The sequence below is a fragment of the Peromyscus californicus genome, unplaced genomic scaffold, assembly GCF_007827085.1.
Source record: "Peromyscus californicus insignis strain IS unplaced genomic scaffold, ASM782708v3 Scaffold_14__1_contigs__length_90479793_seg_1, whole genome shotgun sequence".
In the NCBI taxonomy this organism is placed as follows: Eukaryota; Metazoa; Chordata; class Mammalia; order Rodentia; family Cricetidae; genus Peromyscus; species Peromyscus californicus.
Window position 1 is genome coordinate 7,089,402 of NW_026294435.1, and position 17,301 is coordinate 7,106,702.

Sequence of the window (17,301 nt, forward strand, 5' to 3'; positions counted from 1 at the left end):
CAGCCACCATGAGCCACCATGTGGGTGCTAGGAATTGAACTCAGGTCCTCTGGAAGAGCAGCTAGTGCTCTAACCACTGAGCAGCCTATCATCTCTCCAGCCCCACAGCAAGTGCTCTTAATTGCTGAGCCATCTTTCTCGCTCCTTGCTGTGGAATAATCCTTTTGTATACAGTGAAGATTTGTCACTCAGATTGATTTAGTTAAAAGCTGACTGGCCAGAAAGTAGCCAGGCAGGAATTATAGGTAGGACAACCAAACTAGGAGAATCATGGGAAGAAGAAGGCAGAGTCAAGGGAGTCGCCAGTCAGATGGAGAAAGAGTTGGACACAAAATGGAATAGAGGTAAAAGCCACGAGCCTCCGGGCATCACGTAGATTAATAGAAATGGGTTAAGTTGTAAGAGCTAGTTTGTAACTGGCCTGAGCTATTGGCTGAGTGTTTATAATTTATACTAAGTCTCTGAGTCAGTTATTTGGGAAGAGCAGGCAGTTGGGACAGGAAAACTCCACCTACAGCTCCTTGTTTTCTCTTATTGAAACAGAATCTCACTCTAGCTCAGGTTGACCAGGAACTTGCCATCTACACCTTGGCCTCCAAAGTGCTGGGTTTACAGGTTGTGCTCGCTTTACAATCAGAACACCACTGCTTGTTATTATAAATACTTGTTATGTTTCATTTTTTAGGGAATACTTCCTGTGGATTATCTTAACAACACTGGTCTCTTCAAAGCAGAGAGCATGCTTACCAATGCAGTACAGATTCTTGAACAGTTCAAGGTGAAAAAAATTAACTAAGGAATTCTACTATAAATTTTAAGTGTGTTAAGTAAAATATGATTTTATATTTTAATGAATAATTTTCTATAACTTACTATCTTGGCTTTTTAGTATTTGCCTAGTGTCATAAATGAATGAAAAAAGAAAAAAGGAAAGGAAAGGACATGGCTCCTTGTAGGTATGGTGGGGAAGAAAGTTTATTATAGATAAAAAGGAGTCCATATCCAGAGGCGTCTGGTAGAGTCCTGAGTAGACATGACCCTGAGCCATGTCAGGAGAGGGGGAGGGGAAGGAAGAGGGGAGACAGGAGAACCAGGTGCAGCACCCAAGAGGGCAAAGGTGCAAAAGGGATGGGTAACCAAAATGGCTGGATTATATAGGGAAGAGCCTCGGGGGAAGGCAAGTCCAGCCCCTGGCTGAAGAGTTCAGGGTAGAGGGCAGAGAATGCCAGCCATAGCCTGTAACAGGTAGGGACTGAGGGATGCTGGGAGAACCTGGAGGCCAGGCCTACTTGGATATGTTAAATAGGCACCTCAGCCATTGTCCAGGGTTTGAAACTTAACAATGAAGTTTTTTATTTCTGAAATGCAGGTTTTATGGGTCGTTAGAGGGAATAGAACTGCCTTTGAGGAGTGTCACTATAAGATTGTCATATATACTTATAAAGACTACAAATCAAGTCCTTATTTATTAGACTATGCCCAAAAGAATTAGACTAGAGATGACAGCATTACAGAGATTATTCTCTAATGTAACTTTGCCTTACTTCAAAGAGTTAAGGAAGAATTGTTGTAATTACATTACAGTACACTATTTTTGCAAGAGTGATGTACTTAATTCTCAGCTTACTGAGATAGTAAAGTATTATTTAAATTTTTCTTTAAATATTTATGAAACAATACAATATAATAACACAAAATCCCATTTATTTCCAAAGAAGTTAATCATCCCCGAAGAGCCATTTTAACTGATATTTATATTTCAGAATGAAATTCAGTATTTTTTCTCATTTATAATATAATATGTATTTTCATGCTTGGTTCCCAGGTGAAGATGACTCAGAAAAAAGCAGCTACTTTACCATTTTTGTTTACACCATTTAAGTAAGTCTTAAATATTTTTTATTAACTTGGAGGGAAAAAAAAGTGTTGCTTGAGCTTGATGCCAATGAGATAGATTAATTTATGTATAAACATTGTCATTTTTGTGTGTAGTAAGACAGATGCCAAACAGAAGTCCTCTTCTGCTACTTTTGCTCATGAGCCAAACATGTTTATACCTCCGAGTGGCTGGAGGAGGAAATGGAGATAGGGACACTCTAATGGCTTTACAGAAGGATGGCCTGGTGAGTTCACTTTACTTATGAAGATGCCAGCTCTTTAGTTACACATGGGGCCTTAGATGTCAGTCTGGGTGGGTACTGAAGGTGTTGGAGCATCACAGTGAAGACGGTGATAGAGAGCGTTCATATGTAGAAGTCCTGGAGAGTGTAGACAGTGACAGGGACAGGCCAGGTGTGGTGTTTGGAGAAACCTTGGCTCCACCAGTGAGCAAATGTTAGAGCCACTTTGAGCGGCACCTGGGTTTTGTTGTTCTAGATCTCAGAGATGTATTTTTCCTGAACAAAGAAAGGGCAGATCTGAATCCTCCACCTTGCTCTTTATAACTGTATGTGTGGGCTCAGCAGGTTTTTTCAGCCTCTTGGAGGTGCATAGTCAAAAGTGTTTTACGTACGTCTGGTTAAAATACATTGAGGTTCTAGGAGTTTTAGGAACGTCAGTAAATGATTTTTTGGAGTAGTCGTCATCATCATCTCATTGGAATTACCTTTGGCAAGTTACAGAATACAGTTGTAATCTTCATAAACCAGAAAGCTTTAAATAATGTGGTAGTATGCTTGTTGTGTGTGTGTGTGTGTGTGTGTGTGTGTGTGTGTGTGTGTGTGTGTGCGCGCGCACGCATATATATGCATTCATATGGATCTTGAAGATTTAATTTTTCATTTTATTTTTAAAGATATATGCTTTTAGCAAGTGAATATTTTTAGACTGGCAGGTCTGCAGGCTCGGCTGGTCACTTTTGTCCCAGGTTAGTGAGCAGCTGGTTAGACTACGCCCCCAGATGACACAAATATAACAATGTATAGCAACCAGTATGTATTTAAGTGTTTGTGTTTTTGTATAGTGCTTATTTTTTTTTCAAGAAACACTTAATGACTGAGCACTGTATTTGTTAGTTTTAATTGTTATCTTGACACAATCTAGAATCAGTTGGGAATAGGGATTAGCTGGATCTGACTGACCAGTGGGCATTTCTGTGAGGTATTAACTTGATTATTTTAATTGGAATAGGTACATTCACTCACTGTAGGTGGCTCCATTCTTTAGGTAGGGGACTCTGAAGCTTGAATCTACCTCTCTAGAAAGACTGGTCAAGAATAGAATCTTCTTCAAGGGCATAAATGTACTTTTGGCCTTCTTCCACTTGGCTTAGTTTCTAATGCTAAGTATTACTTTGATGTTCAACTCCTGCCTGAATGTTGCTATCTATATTTATATAGACATTGCTTAGTATCATTTGGGGGCTTGGCCCAACCAGTGGCTTTTCTGCTTGGAGCAAAATGATGAGAACCGTCTCCAGACCTGTCTGACTAAAAATCACTTACTTGAAGTCTTCAGTGTTGCCAGAAAAACCAAAGATGTTAAAATGCAAATGACTCTTCAAGATACATAATTCAAGGAATAGAACCTCAATGTGTTAAAAATCCCCAGAAATATTTACGAAACTGTTAAATTCGTAAAACTAATGCTCACTTTGCAAAATGAAAAAAATAGGACAAGATGTATTAAAAGAAGGAAGGAGGGGCTGGAGAGATGGCTCAGCAATTGAGAGTACTTTTAGCTCCTGTACAAGACCTGCATCATGTCCCCAGCACCCACATCAGACAGCTGGCAGCTCCCTGTAACTCCAGTTTTAGGGCACTGAGAACCCTTTTCTGGTTACCGTGGGCACTCGCATACATATGGTGAGTAGAGCTGTAGTGAAAGAAATGAATTTAAAACAGTAGAGTGAGAGGAAAGCTGGAGGAGATTACCAACAGCATGGTATACAGGAAAACTTACTCTTTATGATTTTGAACAGTTGCTAAGAGTATGAGAAAAGCGATTCTACATTGTCACATGGATCAAAACTTGATGGAATAAATGAGAAAAATTTAATCATAGCACAAAACTTTGCTAGTCAATGAACAGCATTTAAATTTTAGTTATACTAATGTAAATACTGATTTTCAGCTTTTAGAGTCAATCTAGGCAAAGCAGGGAAGAATTAATTATAATTACAGAATAGAATGTAAATGTAACCACCCTTGAAAATATACTATATAGTTATCAGTTGGATGGCAGAGGGGAAAGGAAACATAAAGTGTGGTAGTCATATTGACATCATAAACTATTACACAGAGGATTCTGTCTACTGAGTGAGTAAGACAGAGGTTTAGATAGTAGACTGTGGCAGTACCGCGATGGCTAACAAAGAAAGTACAAGCAGTGAGGTGACCTCTGGGGGAAAGGATGTCTAGAGGCAGCAACAGGTCAACAGAGAGTGTGTTGGGTGATGAATCATGACTTAGTGTTAAGAATGCATGTAGAGAAAGCTACTAGAATAGTTTAAAGCAAGCAGGTCAAAATATTTTGTCCCTCTTGATTGGTGAACTGAAAAACAGAAAGAATATTTTCTTGTTATACTTATGCAGTTCTGTTTGCTTGACATTTTTTTTTGTATAAAATTTTTTTTGGACAGTATTTTGATCATATTCTTTCCCCTCCCCCAACTCCTCTTAGATTCTCTCCACCTCCTTACCCACACAACTTCATGTTATTTCTCTTAAAAAAAAAAAAAACAACAAATCAACAACCCCCCCCCCCCCTTAGTTAGAGTTTCTATTGGGAAGAGACACTATTACCATGGCAACTCTTATAAAGGAAAACATTTAACTGGAGATGACTTACAGTTTCAGAAATTTAGTCCATTATTGTCATGGTGGTATGTAGGCAGACATGGTGCTGGAGAAGGAGCTGAGACTTCTGTATCTTGATCTGCAGGTAGCAGAATCGACTATGTGCCACACTGGGCATAGTTTGAGCATAGAAGACCACAAAGCCCTCCTTCACAGTGACACACTTTCTCCAACAAGGCCACACTTCTTAATAGTGCCATTCCCTATGGACCAAACATTTAAACACACAAGTCTATGGGGGCCATACCTATTCAAACCACACACCCCCAAAATTCAAAACAAACCAAAATCTTCAATAAGACAAAAAAACAAAAAACAACAAAAAAAACCAAAGTAAACAAAAATCACACAAAGTTATCAAGTTGTATTTTATTTGTTTGATTTTTAAAAATCACGTGCATATATTGCTCAATTTCATGAGTTTGAACTGAGAAACAGCATATTGAGGCTATCATCTAAAGAAAGAAATTTGAAAAAAAGCCTTTGTAATCTTTGATACTAGCCAAGTAGAATATGAAACAGGATAAAGGATACCATTCAGAGTAAAAGTAAAACATAATATAATGGAAAATGTGCATTGTGGAAAAAGCTACAAAATTTACTTTAGTCCATAATAAAATATAAATAAATATTGACTAATATTGTTAAATTTCATAAAATATTAACACTATGCTAAAATCTAACTACAGAATAATAATTTTTCATGTGGTTCAAGATGATTCTCAAGTTTTATAGAGAGAGATTTTCAAGAATAGTTTAACTAATACTGAGGAAGAAGAAGATAAGAAAATTTTCTTTACTAGACAGGAAATGCATTCTAAAGCTACTTATGAAGCAATATTGGTGCAAATATAGCATGTAACTATGCAGACTGACTTGGTAGTATATAAAGGGGTTGATATCTATGTGATATTTGGTTTTGATTACAGATGACATTAAAGATCGGGGGCGGGGGGAGACAAGACTTACAGCACATTACCTTTGCACTGGAAAAAATATGGCCAGGTCCTCCACCTTATGCCAGTCATAAATTAAATTCCACATTGATTGAAAATGAAATAAAATGCTTCTCAAAAGCAAAAGTGTGACTCCTATGAATAAAACAAAATATGTCATAAGAAAAAGACAATTTGAATATATCAGAATTAAATGTTGTATTAGATAAAATAAACCATAAAGATTACATTATTTTCTGTTTTGGAGGAAACATTTATAGACTATGTAACAAGCATGATAATTTATGATCTATAGAGAATTTTATGCATCAGGTCAGGAAAATAGCTCAGGCAATAGAGTGCTTATTGTTTAAGTCTGAGGATTTGAGTTTAATTTCCAGAACTTATGTTAAAAAATAGAAAAAAGGAAAAGGCCAGTTATGGTCTTGCGTGTTTGCACTTTCAGCACTGTGGAGTTGGAGACAGGCAGATTCCTGGGGCTTGGTGGTCAGATGTCTTCCAGAGTTCTTCCAGTGAGAAACCTTGTCTTAAAAAAAGAAAAAAGATGGCATCTTGAGATTGACATCTGTCCCTACCCCACCCCCACATGTGTTGGTGGAAGTTTCTCTCCTACTTGCCTGTTCTCAAATAATCAGCAGCTGCTTCTGAAATAATTGACTCAGAGGCTTATTATTACTTATAAATGCTTGGCTGGTTGCTCAAGCTTATTACTAACTAGCTCTTACACTTAAATTAACCCATAATTCTTTTTTTAAAAAATATTTTTATTTTATATTTAATTTAATTTTACATATCAGCCACAGATTCCCCTGTCCTCCCTCCTCCCACCCCCCCCAGCCTTCCCCCTCCAAACCCACCTCCCATCCCCACCTCCTCCAAGGCAAGGTCTCCCCTGGGGAGTCAGCCCAGCCTGGTACATTCGGTTGAGGCAGGTCCAGTCCCCTTCTCCCTACACCAAGACTGAGCAAAATGTCTCAGCATAGGCCCTAGGTTCCAAAAAGCCAGTCCATGCACTAAGGACAGGTCCTAGTCCTACTGCCTGGGGGCCTCCTAAACAGTTCAAGCTAATCAACTGTCTACTTATTCAGAGGGCCTGGTCCAGTTCCATGGGGCCTTCTCAGCTCTTGGTTCACAGTTCATGTGTTTCCACTAGTTTGACTGTTTGTCCCTATGCTTTTTCCAATCATGGTCTCAATATCTCTTGCTCATATAATCCCTCCTATCTCACGCCAATTGGACTTCTGCAGCTCCACCTGGGTTTTGACCATGGATCTCTGCATCTGCCTCCATCAGTCACTGGATGAGAGTTCTATCATGACAGTTAGAGTGTTCAGCCATCTGATCACCAGAGTAGGTCAGCTTGGGCTTTCTCTCTACTATTGCCAGTAGTCTATCATGGAGGTATCTTTGTGGATTTCTGGGGACCTCTCTAGTACTTTGCTTCTTCCTATTCCCATGTAACCCATAATTCTTATCTGTGTGTAGCCACTTTGGCTTGGTACCTTTTCTCAAAACAGCATTCTCATTTTGCTTCATTTGCATCTGGCTGGTGACCCCTGACTCTACCCTTCTTCTTCCCAGCATTCTTAGTTTGATCACCCTGCCTATACTTCTTGCCTGGCTGCTGGCCAATCAGCATTTTATTAAACCAATTTGAGTGACAAATCTTTACAGTGTACAAGAGCATTATCCAACAACATTTCCCCCTTTTTGTCTAATTAAAAAGGAAGGTTTTGATCTTAATATAGTAAGACTAAATACAACAAAAACAGTTAAGAATTACAGTAACAGTATCCAGACTATTTGCATTGGACAAAAATCAGTGAAAATACTTAATTATCTATTTTATTGTGGTGAGCTTTGTATCTAATTTACTTTCTTTATAACTAAGGAAAACTATAATTATAACTATTTTGTCTTCAACTCCATCAAAGACCCCAGAAGGACGTAATGTTAGCTAATGACAGGAACACTGGGCTGCCTGGACAGTCACCCAAAGTTATTCTGCAATGATGTGGCATCAGTCTTCTGCCTACAGGCCTAGCATATCTGACAGACTTATCTGTGAAGCAGGATTTTTGCAGGACTGTCCCACCTTGTCTTGGCAAAGTTCTGCAGTCAGTTTTTTTTGTGTGTGTCCTGCTTGTTCAATTTGTACAGCATACTGTCATCAGTCAAGGTAAGAACACTTTTTTTGCCCACATGGCTAGCTTTTGCCATAAAGAAAACAAACTCCATATGGAGTTTCTTTGATGCCCATCATTTTCTTTTAAGTAATTGGTGCTGCCAGGAGCAGATGTATCGCACTGCCGAGAAAGTCTAAGTTCTTAAAACATTTTAAATGCCATATTCTGTAGGTTTTTGAAGTGTTTGAAGATTGTCTGTCTATCTGAAATATATCTCTGTATGACCTTGAAAACATACCTAACATCACTATAAGTTTGCTACTATAGATGACCATTAATCCGTATTTCTTAATTATATATTACATTTTTAAATGAGCTGCATAAACATAATACCCTAGACAAGAGTAGAAATATACAGTGTAACAAAATTAACTTTAAACTTATGTCAATAAACTAAAATCATACTGATATAAAATATGTAAAATTAGGAGGGTTTTTTTGGACTAAAGTGGATTTAATGATCTATCCCCTTTTTCCCATTATTTCTATATCATAGCCCCCTTTGACTATGACCAATAACAATTTGTAACCAAACCCCTAAACAAAGACAAACATCCATAATCCATTTTTTTGGGAATGTGGGCATAGTTTTCTAGACAGTTCCTGCTGGTTGGAGCTGCTGTTAATCTTATGGGGACCCAGAGAAAATTTAGGATTATGTTCAAGTCCTGACTGGAGTAGTCTTTGAGTTTGGATCATCTCAGCCAGCAGGCTTGAAGCCTCTCTGAATGCAGAACTCAGAGGAAACTTCAACAAAAGTACTCTGAAAGGTTGGATCATCTGGGCCATCTGTTCCCATCGGAGACCTTTCAGGGGTTCTTCCTCGATCAAATCTGATTTTTCTTAACACAGGTTGAATCCACAGCCTCTCATTTCCTGTGGAAATAAAAGCATAACCTCTTCTCCAAAGTAACATATCTTTTGACTTAAATTTTGAAGTTAAAGAATTTTCAAAATATATAGGTTGAGTTAATCTAGCCACATTTATAATCAAATGTCTCTTAGCAGCTGTTGCTCCTTCCTCAGCTGCCAAACAGTTCAATGAAAACATAATAACATACAGTGTCCAGTCTCTCTATGTATTTTCTATCTTTAGGTGGCTTTTTAAAAATATTACTGTACTTCCTTTTTAAGGACTTTATTATTTGAAAACTATGTATTTCTGTTTTATGACTGTATACCTTCTCTTTACTCTCCTAAGCTTATATATATTTTTTTGTTTGTTTGTTTTTGTTTTTGTCCCATACCCCCTACTCCCACCCCAGCTGAAGACTGAACTCAGGGCCTTGCACTTGCTAGGCAAGCGCTCTACCACTGAGCTAAATTCCCAACCTGTCTATGTATATTTTTAAACACACTATAACTTATTTAGAGGGTTTTCTGTTTGAATCTGTCCTTATTGTGTATCTGTGATCCTTTTCTGACCAGGAAAATTTTTAAACTGCTAAGCAGGTGTGGCTAGGACCAAAGCAGCAGCTTTGGCGGCTGGATCTGCCCCGCTCCGCTTTCCAACATGGCAGAAGTACCAACAGAGTCACACTTACCCCGTCCCCCAATTCTGGGAAGCAGTACTAAGTAGAGTGTAGCTGTGTTCTCAAATCTGAAGCTGTGCTCTCAAGCCCAAAGGCAGTGGCTTGGAGAAGCATCTTTATACTGCTGCCCCTAAGAGACTGTGGGAGTCCGGCATGTTTCCGCTGAGGCCTGCAGCGGTCAGGGGACATTGTTCTTAGGTGGTTCTGTACTGCAGCCTGCAGTGAGAGACATGAACTATGAAGCTGCACTTGGCTCCATTTTAGAACCTCTTTTAAAGCTCTCTCAGGTTTTTTGTGGATGGAGTTGCCATTGGGCACCATGTGTAGATGAAAGTTTCTCTCCTTCCTGCCTGTTCCCAAATACCCGGTAGCCACCTTTTCAATTACAAAAAGTTGTATACAGCAACAGAAAAAAATATGACCGTAATGAAATGGAAAATTATGCCCAAAAATTCACAAAAGAGAATGTGTAGATGATAGTTATGAAAAGAATGTCCACCTCATATTATTCCCTATCTTTGTGAAGCAGTTCTATTATTTCTCTTCTTTACAAATAAATTATGGCACAGTAAAATGAGTTTTTCTGGGATTTCTAATCTTAACTGAACCCAGACAAAGTGGCTCCATAGCCTCTTGTACTCTTAACTATGTTGTAGTGTGGTTTTGAATACCAACTTAAAGTACACATACCCAAACTCTGTGTCCAGGTTTACTTTTGACAGTGTGGTCTGAGGTAAGTAATTGCATGTAGAGACATTATTGTGAGCCAGTTTATGGCATGTATGGAGAGTGAGGTAATAAGCACGTGTGTACTTAGGTTACCAAGTTGTAAGTTGAGTGAAAAAAGTAAGTATATAACTATGGCACACTATATAATTCATTTTCAAAGTATGCCAAACTACTGTGACTGCACAGGAAAAGCATGAAATATACATGCCTATCTAGTAGGATCATGATGGTACTAGCTTTGTAGTAAGAAGTTATTAATTTGATAAAGACACAAGAACCACCTATAATACTAAACTGAAAATTTGTTTTCTGTCATTTGGGGAGTTGTGCATGACATAAACTAAATTGTATTTTAAGATAATCTTTACTTGTATGTATTAAAACTTCATTCCTGTTTTTAGGTATTTTGAAAAAATTGTATTTGAGAGCAGTGCCTGTATGTGTTAGTATGACATTTAATGTTCAGTATATCCAAAAGAACATTGATCACTAGTACCCAAGTACAGTAGACGTTGTTATTTTTTATTTATTAAATCTGATAAATGTTCTCTATCCATATCATCTGTTTCTTTTTAATCACTTTTCTGTATACATAGAATGTCAACATTATATTATAAGCTGAATAAAAGAAATGTTGACTTATAAACATAAAAGATGAGGGGAAGGCTTTGGTGACACATCCTGTAGGAAAATGACACAAGCACTTGTCCAGACCATCGTTGGAGGGTGTCTTTCCTTCTCATTCCCTTTGTCCTGAGAAGTGCACTGTTCAGCAGTATGTGCACGGGAGCAAATTTCTTCAGTATTGACACCTGAGCATTTCAGAGTCTTTAGATTTTTTTACTTACATCATAGATTTCATAGCATCACTAAGTTTTTGTCTGATAATTTTTGTCTAAATAGCTATGAAGAGTAGAAGAACAGTAAAATATTCCTGGGGTAACGGAATAGAGGTTTTAAAACAGAAAATAAGATTGCTGAGGTCCTACGTGTTTTTTTCAGATTTTTTTAGAGTCCAGTTAGTTTTTACTGTAATTGCATATTGTTTTATCCTAAATAAGTACTTTCCTGTTTAGTTTCAAATACCTTGGGCGGTGGGGGGGGGAATAAAAGTTATGAACTATTACTTTTGACAAATGGAACAAATAAAAATCTAAAGGCTAAAATTGGGTGTTGTGGATGCTGATAATATGCCAAGGCATGACCAGCAGGTGGCGCTACATGATTAAGAGAAATGTGAACCAGCCCAATGACTGCAATGACCACTTGAAAGTAGAGATGTACTGACAAAGGGGTATACAGTGTGACTTGTTGGGTCACCCTGCAGCTTCCAACATGAGATTTTTAATTCCTCCCCCTTTTTATTTTTCTCATTTTATTTTCTTCATTTTTTTCTCTTGAACTTTGTTTTATTGGGGGAGGGGATGCAGGGGCAGAGGGTGGATGCTGAGGGATGGGGAATGAGTGGGATCAAGATACATAATGCGAAAACCACATAGAATAAATAAATTAATTAATTTAAAGAGAGAAGAAGGGGGAGGAAGAGAAAGAGAGGCGGGGAGAGAGAAGGGGAGAGAAATGAGAAGGTTCCACACATTGCCCTCAAAGAAGAAAAGACACTTTGTATTTCCAAAGTGTTCAGTTTTTCTGGGTATGCCTGTGTGGGTCTGTGATCCAGCACTGAGGCTGAGCAGGGAACTTTGTGCCAGTCCAAGGTTATCCTGGCATACACAGGATAGCCCTGTCTGAAAACAAAACAAAACTTGAAGGGAAAATAATGCCATGAAGTAAGAAGGAAGACTTAGTGTTCTCGTAAGAAGCTGTGGAGGACAGTGCAGCTGGAGAGGAACTGTGTACCTGCCCCAGAAGAATAACATCCGGAATGTTTTTTTCCCCTTTTTAACTTTATTGTGAAAAATTTAAAAATATAAATTTTATTAAAAATATTCAGTGTATTTCCCTCTTACATGGCAAGTATTGCCTCCTTTTCATGCATTTACTTCCTTGGGTTCACACATATGGAAATCCCTCACTCAGGTCACATTTATGTACTGGTTTTGAGAGGAGCCTTTCTTTGTATCACCAATATGATTTACTAATCATTTACAAGCTACACTCCTGTTCCAGCAGGGCTTTCAGCATGGGCTGCAGCTGCAGAGGCTCCATGCTGCAAGCTGGCTGGTGGGTCTAGGGCCAGCCCTATTCAGTATGGATGTGTTTCTGCAAGAGCTTCAGGAGGTGGGCACATCTCTATGTCCTCGGTACCTGCAGCCCCACAGCTTGTTGGGCACAACCTTTGTGCTTGAAGCCTGCTGGCTTAGACTCAGCAGCACAGGGCATAGATTCATCGTTTTCCGATGTGAGGCTCTGTTCTGATATTTCTCTTTATAATTTTGTGAGTCCACTTTCTAAATGTGTCTTATTGGAGCTCTACAGTGGATACATCCACTGCCATTTTTGTTTTCTCTGAAGTCCATTTTTTACAAACAGCTTTTATAAGTTACATATGTGCTTGGGAAATGATCCATTTACATAGATACAGAAGACAGCATGATTCTGCACCATTGGTCAGGTTAAGGAAAGAAACTTTGTTCACAAATAATTTTTGCCCTTTTTTCTACTTTTATTTTCTTGAGCTGTTTCCCTTCTATCTAGATAACTATTCTAAAAAGGAATTAGCAGCTGTTATAAAATATTGGACCATGGGTATTTGCAAGTGAAATATTTTTGTAATAAAATTATGAACAAGAAACATGAAAAACCCCTTGCCCTCCAAATACTAGTTCACCCTGAAGAATGGACAACATTGTTGATAATCCTAAAATACACTTTACTTTCTTTTACAGTGTTCAAATAACTGTAAGATAAGAAGGAATAGTAGCCGGGCGGTGGTGGCGCACGCCTTTAATCCCAGCACTCGGGAGGCAGAGGCAGGTGGATCTCTGTGAGTTCGAGGCCAGCCTGGACTACCAAGTGAGTTCCAGGAAAGGCGCAAAGCTACACAGAGAAACCCTGTCTCGAAAAACCAAAAAAAAAAAAAAAAAAAAAAAAAAAGAAGGAATAGTAACACTTTTAGGAGAAAATGTGGACTATTTAGAGTACCCATTTCTGTCTTTTTCCTTCTTGTAAGCATAACATGTTGATCACATATATTTTTGTTGTTATTAATGTTCTTTGAGACAGGGTCTCACTATGTTTCCCTATCTTAGAACTTACTATATAGACCAGGCTAGCCTCAACAATCATAGATTCTTTTAAAATGATGTTTTCACTAAATGTTGCTGGTGGTTGTTTTTGTTCTTTTTTGGGGCCCGCTACCCAACTCCCAAATAAATCACACACAGAAGCTTATTCTTTATCATAAATGCCCAGCCTTAGCTTGACTTGTTTCTTGCCAGCTTTTCTTAACTTAAAATTATCCCATCTACCTTTTGCTTCTGTGTAAACTGAGTTTCTCTGCCCAGTTCCGCAGCTGCTTCCAAAAAATCTCTCAAAGGCTTATATTGTAAATGTTTGGCCGATGGCTCAGGCTTATTACTAACTAGCTCTTACATTTAAATTAACCCTTTTCTATTAATCTATGCATTGCCACGTTGCCCTTGGCTTACTGGTTCTCTGGGATCTTGTTTCTTGGGCAGCTGCCTTGAGTCTGCTTGACTCCACCCTTGTTGATCTCTGTCTTCAAACCTTATTCTGCCTCTCTATTGGCCAAACAGCATTATTATCAACCAATGAGAACAAAATATATTCACAGCATACAGGATCCTACAGCACCTCTGGGCTTTTTCCTTTTCTTACTTTGTATGTCTTACTTTAATTACTCTTTGGCTTGGTGTGTGACTGGGTGGCTGGCCCCTAGAGTCTTCTTTTCCTTGTTCTCTTGCTCTCTTTTCTTTTCCTCCCAGATTTCTCCTTCTGTTTATTCTCGATACCTGCCAGCCCCACCTATCCTTTCTCTTGACTTGCTATTGGCTGTTCAGCTCTTTATTAGGCCATGAGTTGTTTTAGACAGGCAAAGTAACACAGCTTCACAGAGTTAAAGAAATGCAACATAAAAGAATGCAACACATCTTTGCATCATTAAACAAATGTTCCATAGTGACTGTTCTCACATGGTATTTCCCCGTGTGTGTGTGTGTGTGTGTGTGTGTGTGTGTGTGTGTGTGTGTGTGAGAGAGAGAGAGAGAGAGAGAGAGAGAGAGAGAGAGTGTGTTTCCCTTTCCTGTCAATGATAGCAGTTGTTGAAATTAGGATTATATCAAGCCAGTATTAGTTTATGTTAGCATGAGTGTAGCTGTGTGTTAGTTAATGTTCCATGACAGTAACAGAATTCCTGATATATACCAGCTAAAACAGGGAAGGTTTTCTTTGGCTCATGGTTTTGGAGATTTCACTCCATGACCAGTTGGCCCATTGGGCCTGTGGTGAGGAAGTATATTCTGGCAGGGAATATGTGGTATATCAAGCTGCTTACTTAGTGGCTAGTCAGCTTAAAATGACTGCACTCCAGAGTCCCTTTAAGGACACTTGCCCAGTTACCTAAAGCCTCCTAAGCCCTACCTTTTTGTTGTTATTTTTGTTTGGGGACAGTTTCTCATATAGCCCATACAGCCTTTGAACTTGCAGTGTATTCAAAGAAAGCCTTGTGTTCCTGATCTCCCTTGTCTCTGCCTCCAAGTGTTGTGACTGCAGATCCCTGGCCTAGGCCCTTAAAGATCTTTGCCATCTTCTGGCAGTGCCACTCTAAGGACCAAACCTTTAACACTTGGGCCTTTGGGGATTACTCAACACCTAAGCAACACCAGTCTTCAGAGACTATTTGCAAATAAAGTTACTCTTCTGAGTGCCAGGGGTTAGGACCTCCACACAAGAGCATGGGGTACACAGTGTAACTCACACCAGAGGGTAATAGCTCACATATATCATCAGTTTAGCCATTGCCAACAAATAATCTGAAATGCTTTTTAATTGCATGAATACTTAACTGTATTTATGAATTTTGTGCTTTGTTCCAGACACTGTACTTGATGCTGGAAAATCGATAGAGCCTGCCATCACTGGACTCAATGCCCAGTGGGAACATATAGAAAGATAGTAAAACAAATAAATAATAAGAACGAAAACCTACTGCTTGGTATGCTAAGAACTTATCATATAGCATGAGCGCAGCTTGTTTTTAGAACTCTTGCAGAACTTCAAACCCTCTAATAGATGGAAATTTATAGTGACTGGAATTAAATATGGTAAGGCATTGTCAGGAAAAGGCTTTGTTCTTACCTCAGAGACAAATGTGGGACAGACATGCAAGAAATGCAGAAAGTCTTTGCTCAGTACACTTCTGAGACAGTGAAAACCAGTGTTCCTACTCACATTAAGTAGCACCCATTGAGCCCTGTGGTCAGAGGTGCTACAGACAGATATAAAACAGCAAAGGGTAACAATAGTACCCAGCTGAGGACTCAGCTCTCTAAGGAGAGGAGAAAAGGCCTGAGTAATAGCAGCTGACAGTTGCCATGGTTAAATATTCTCATAAGCAGTTGGACGCCATCAAGGTGAATCTACTAGGAAATAGGCAGTGTACTACCGTCAGTTCAGGGGAGCACCCACCAAGAAAGGGACAAGAGAATCAGGAGTTGAGGCCAAGAGGAACAGACTTAAGTGGACAGCTACTAGAGCAGAAAGAGAAAGCACTTCTAATGTTGGTTTGGGGTTATTACTCCTGGAAGGTAATTTTTTTCAGTAAATGAGAGAAATCTGTGTTTGAAATGAAGCATCCCAAAGTATTTTTGTTTTAATAATGCCTTGTGATGACTTCCTGTTTTTAGCCGAATAGGGGGAAAAATGTGACCATTTGTTCTGTTGTCCCTTGCTATTGACTTACATTACCCTTTTTGTTCCCAGGGGCCTGCCTATTTGCTCCCAGCCCTTCTTTTTTTTTTATTGTTTAATACAGAATCTCACTTTGTAGACCAGATGGTCTTCTACCTCCTATTCTGCCTCTACCTCCTGAGTACTGGCATTTCATGCATGTACCATGTCATTCATCTAGCCCTTCTAACTTTCTTGTCTTTCTTTTCTTTTCTAAAGACTTTTAAAAAAAAGTTTGGTATGCATGTGTGTGTTCTGTGTGGCTGTGCAACTGCACATGTGAGTACTGGCAACCACAGAGTCCGGAAGATGGTATCAGATCCCTTGTAGCTGTAGTTATGTGAAATTGTGAACTACTTGATGTGAGTGCTGGGAATTTAACTCAGGTCCTCTGGAAGAGCAGCAAATGCCCGTAACAACTGAATCATCTCTCCAGCCCGTTATTTCTTCTTTATTACTTACTTATTTAGTGTGTGTGTGTGTGTGTGTGTGTGTGTGTGTGTGTGTGTGTGTGTGTATCTGTGTATCTGTGTGTCTGTGTGTGTATGTGCCTGTGTGTGCCACACAGGGCAAGTATGTCAATCAGGACAGGCCAGAGAAATCTGTTCCTTCCTTCTACCATGTGGGTTTGGGGCTGGAACTCAGGTTGTCAGCCATAGCAGCAAGTGTAATTACGTGCTAAACCATCTCACTGGTCTTTAAAAAGAAAGACTAGATCTACATATTGGAGAAAACATGTGGTTGTCTTTCCGAGTCTGACATATCTTTTAACATTCTTGTTCCCTTCATTTTTCTGCAAATGGCATGATTTCATTCTTCTTTGTGGCTGACTAACACTCCATTTTGTATATGAAACACATTTGATATGTAAATTGATCAGGTGTTGATGGGCACTAAGGCTGATTCCATAATTTCGCTGTTGTGAATAGCCCCCTGGTAAAACGGATTTATTGGTATTTGAGTTGTATACTTTGATTCCTTCAGATGAGTAACTCTGAGAGGTGCAGTAGATCTTCTTTTTTTTTCTTCCTTTTTTAGGAACCTCCATGCTGATTTCTATAGCAGCCCTACTAACTTTTAATCCCACCAACCATGTATACGTTCCCATACCCCATTCTCTGCATCCTGGCCAGAATTTATTGTTTTACGTTTACGCTAGCCATCCTGACTAATAGAAGGACTCTCTATGTCGTTTTTGTTTTTAAGATTTATTTTTAATCCTGTATGTGTGTTT

At 38.9% G+C, this 17,301-nt stretch overlaps 1 protein-coding gene across 6 annotated transcripts in view; it reads left to right on the forward strand.

Moving 5' to 3' along the window:
- The window catches only part of Pign (phosphatidylinositol glycan anchor biosynthesis class N), a 177,403-nt gene that overhangs the window by 22,639 nt on the left and 137,463 nt on the right, over positions 1 to 17,301 (forward strand). For all 6 annotated transcript variants that reach the window (XR_008217785.1, XM_052736493.1, XM_052736496.1 and 3 more), the window contains 2 exons: positions 686 to 778; positions 1,826 to 1,881. Coding sequence is in view for 5 of the 6 variants with exons in the window: in XM_052736493.1 (XP_052592453.1) it covers positions 686 to 778; positions 1,826 to 1,881 (149 nt within the window). In the remaining variant the exon portion in view is untranslated. The remainder of the gene's footprint in view (positions 1 to 685; positions 779 to 1,825; positions 1,882 to 17,301) is intronic.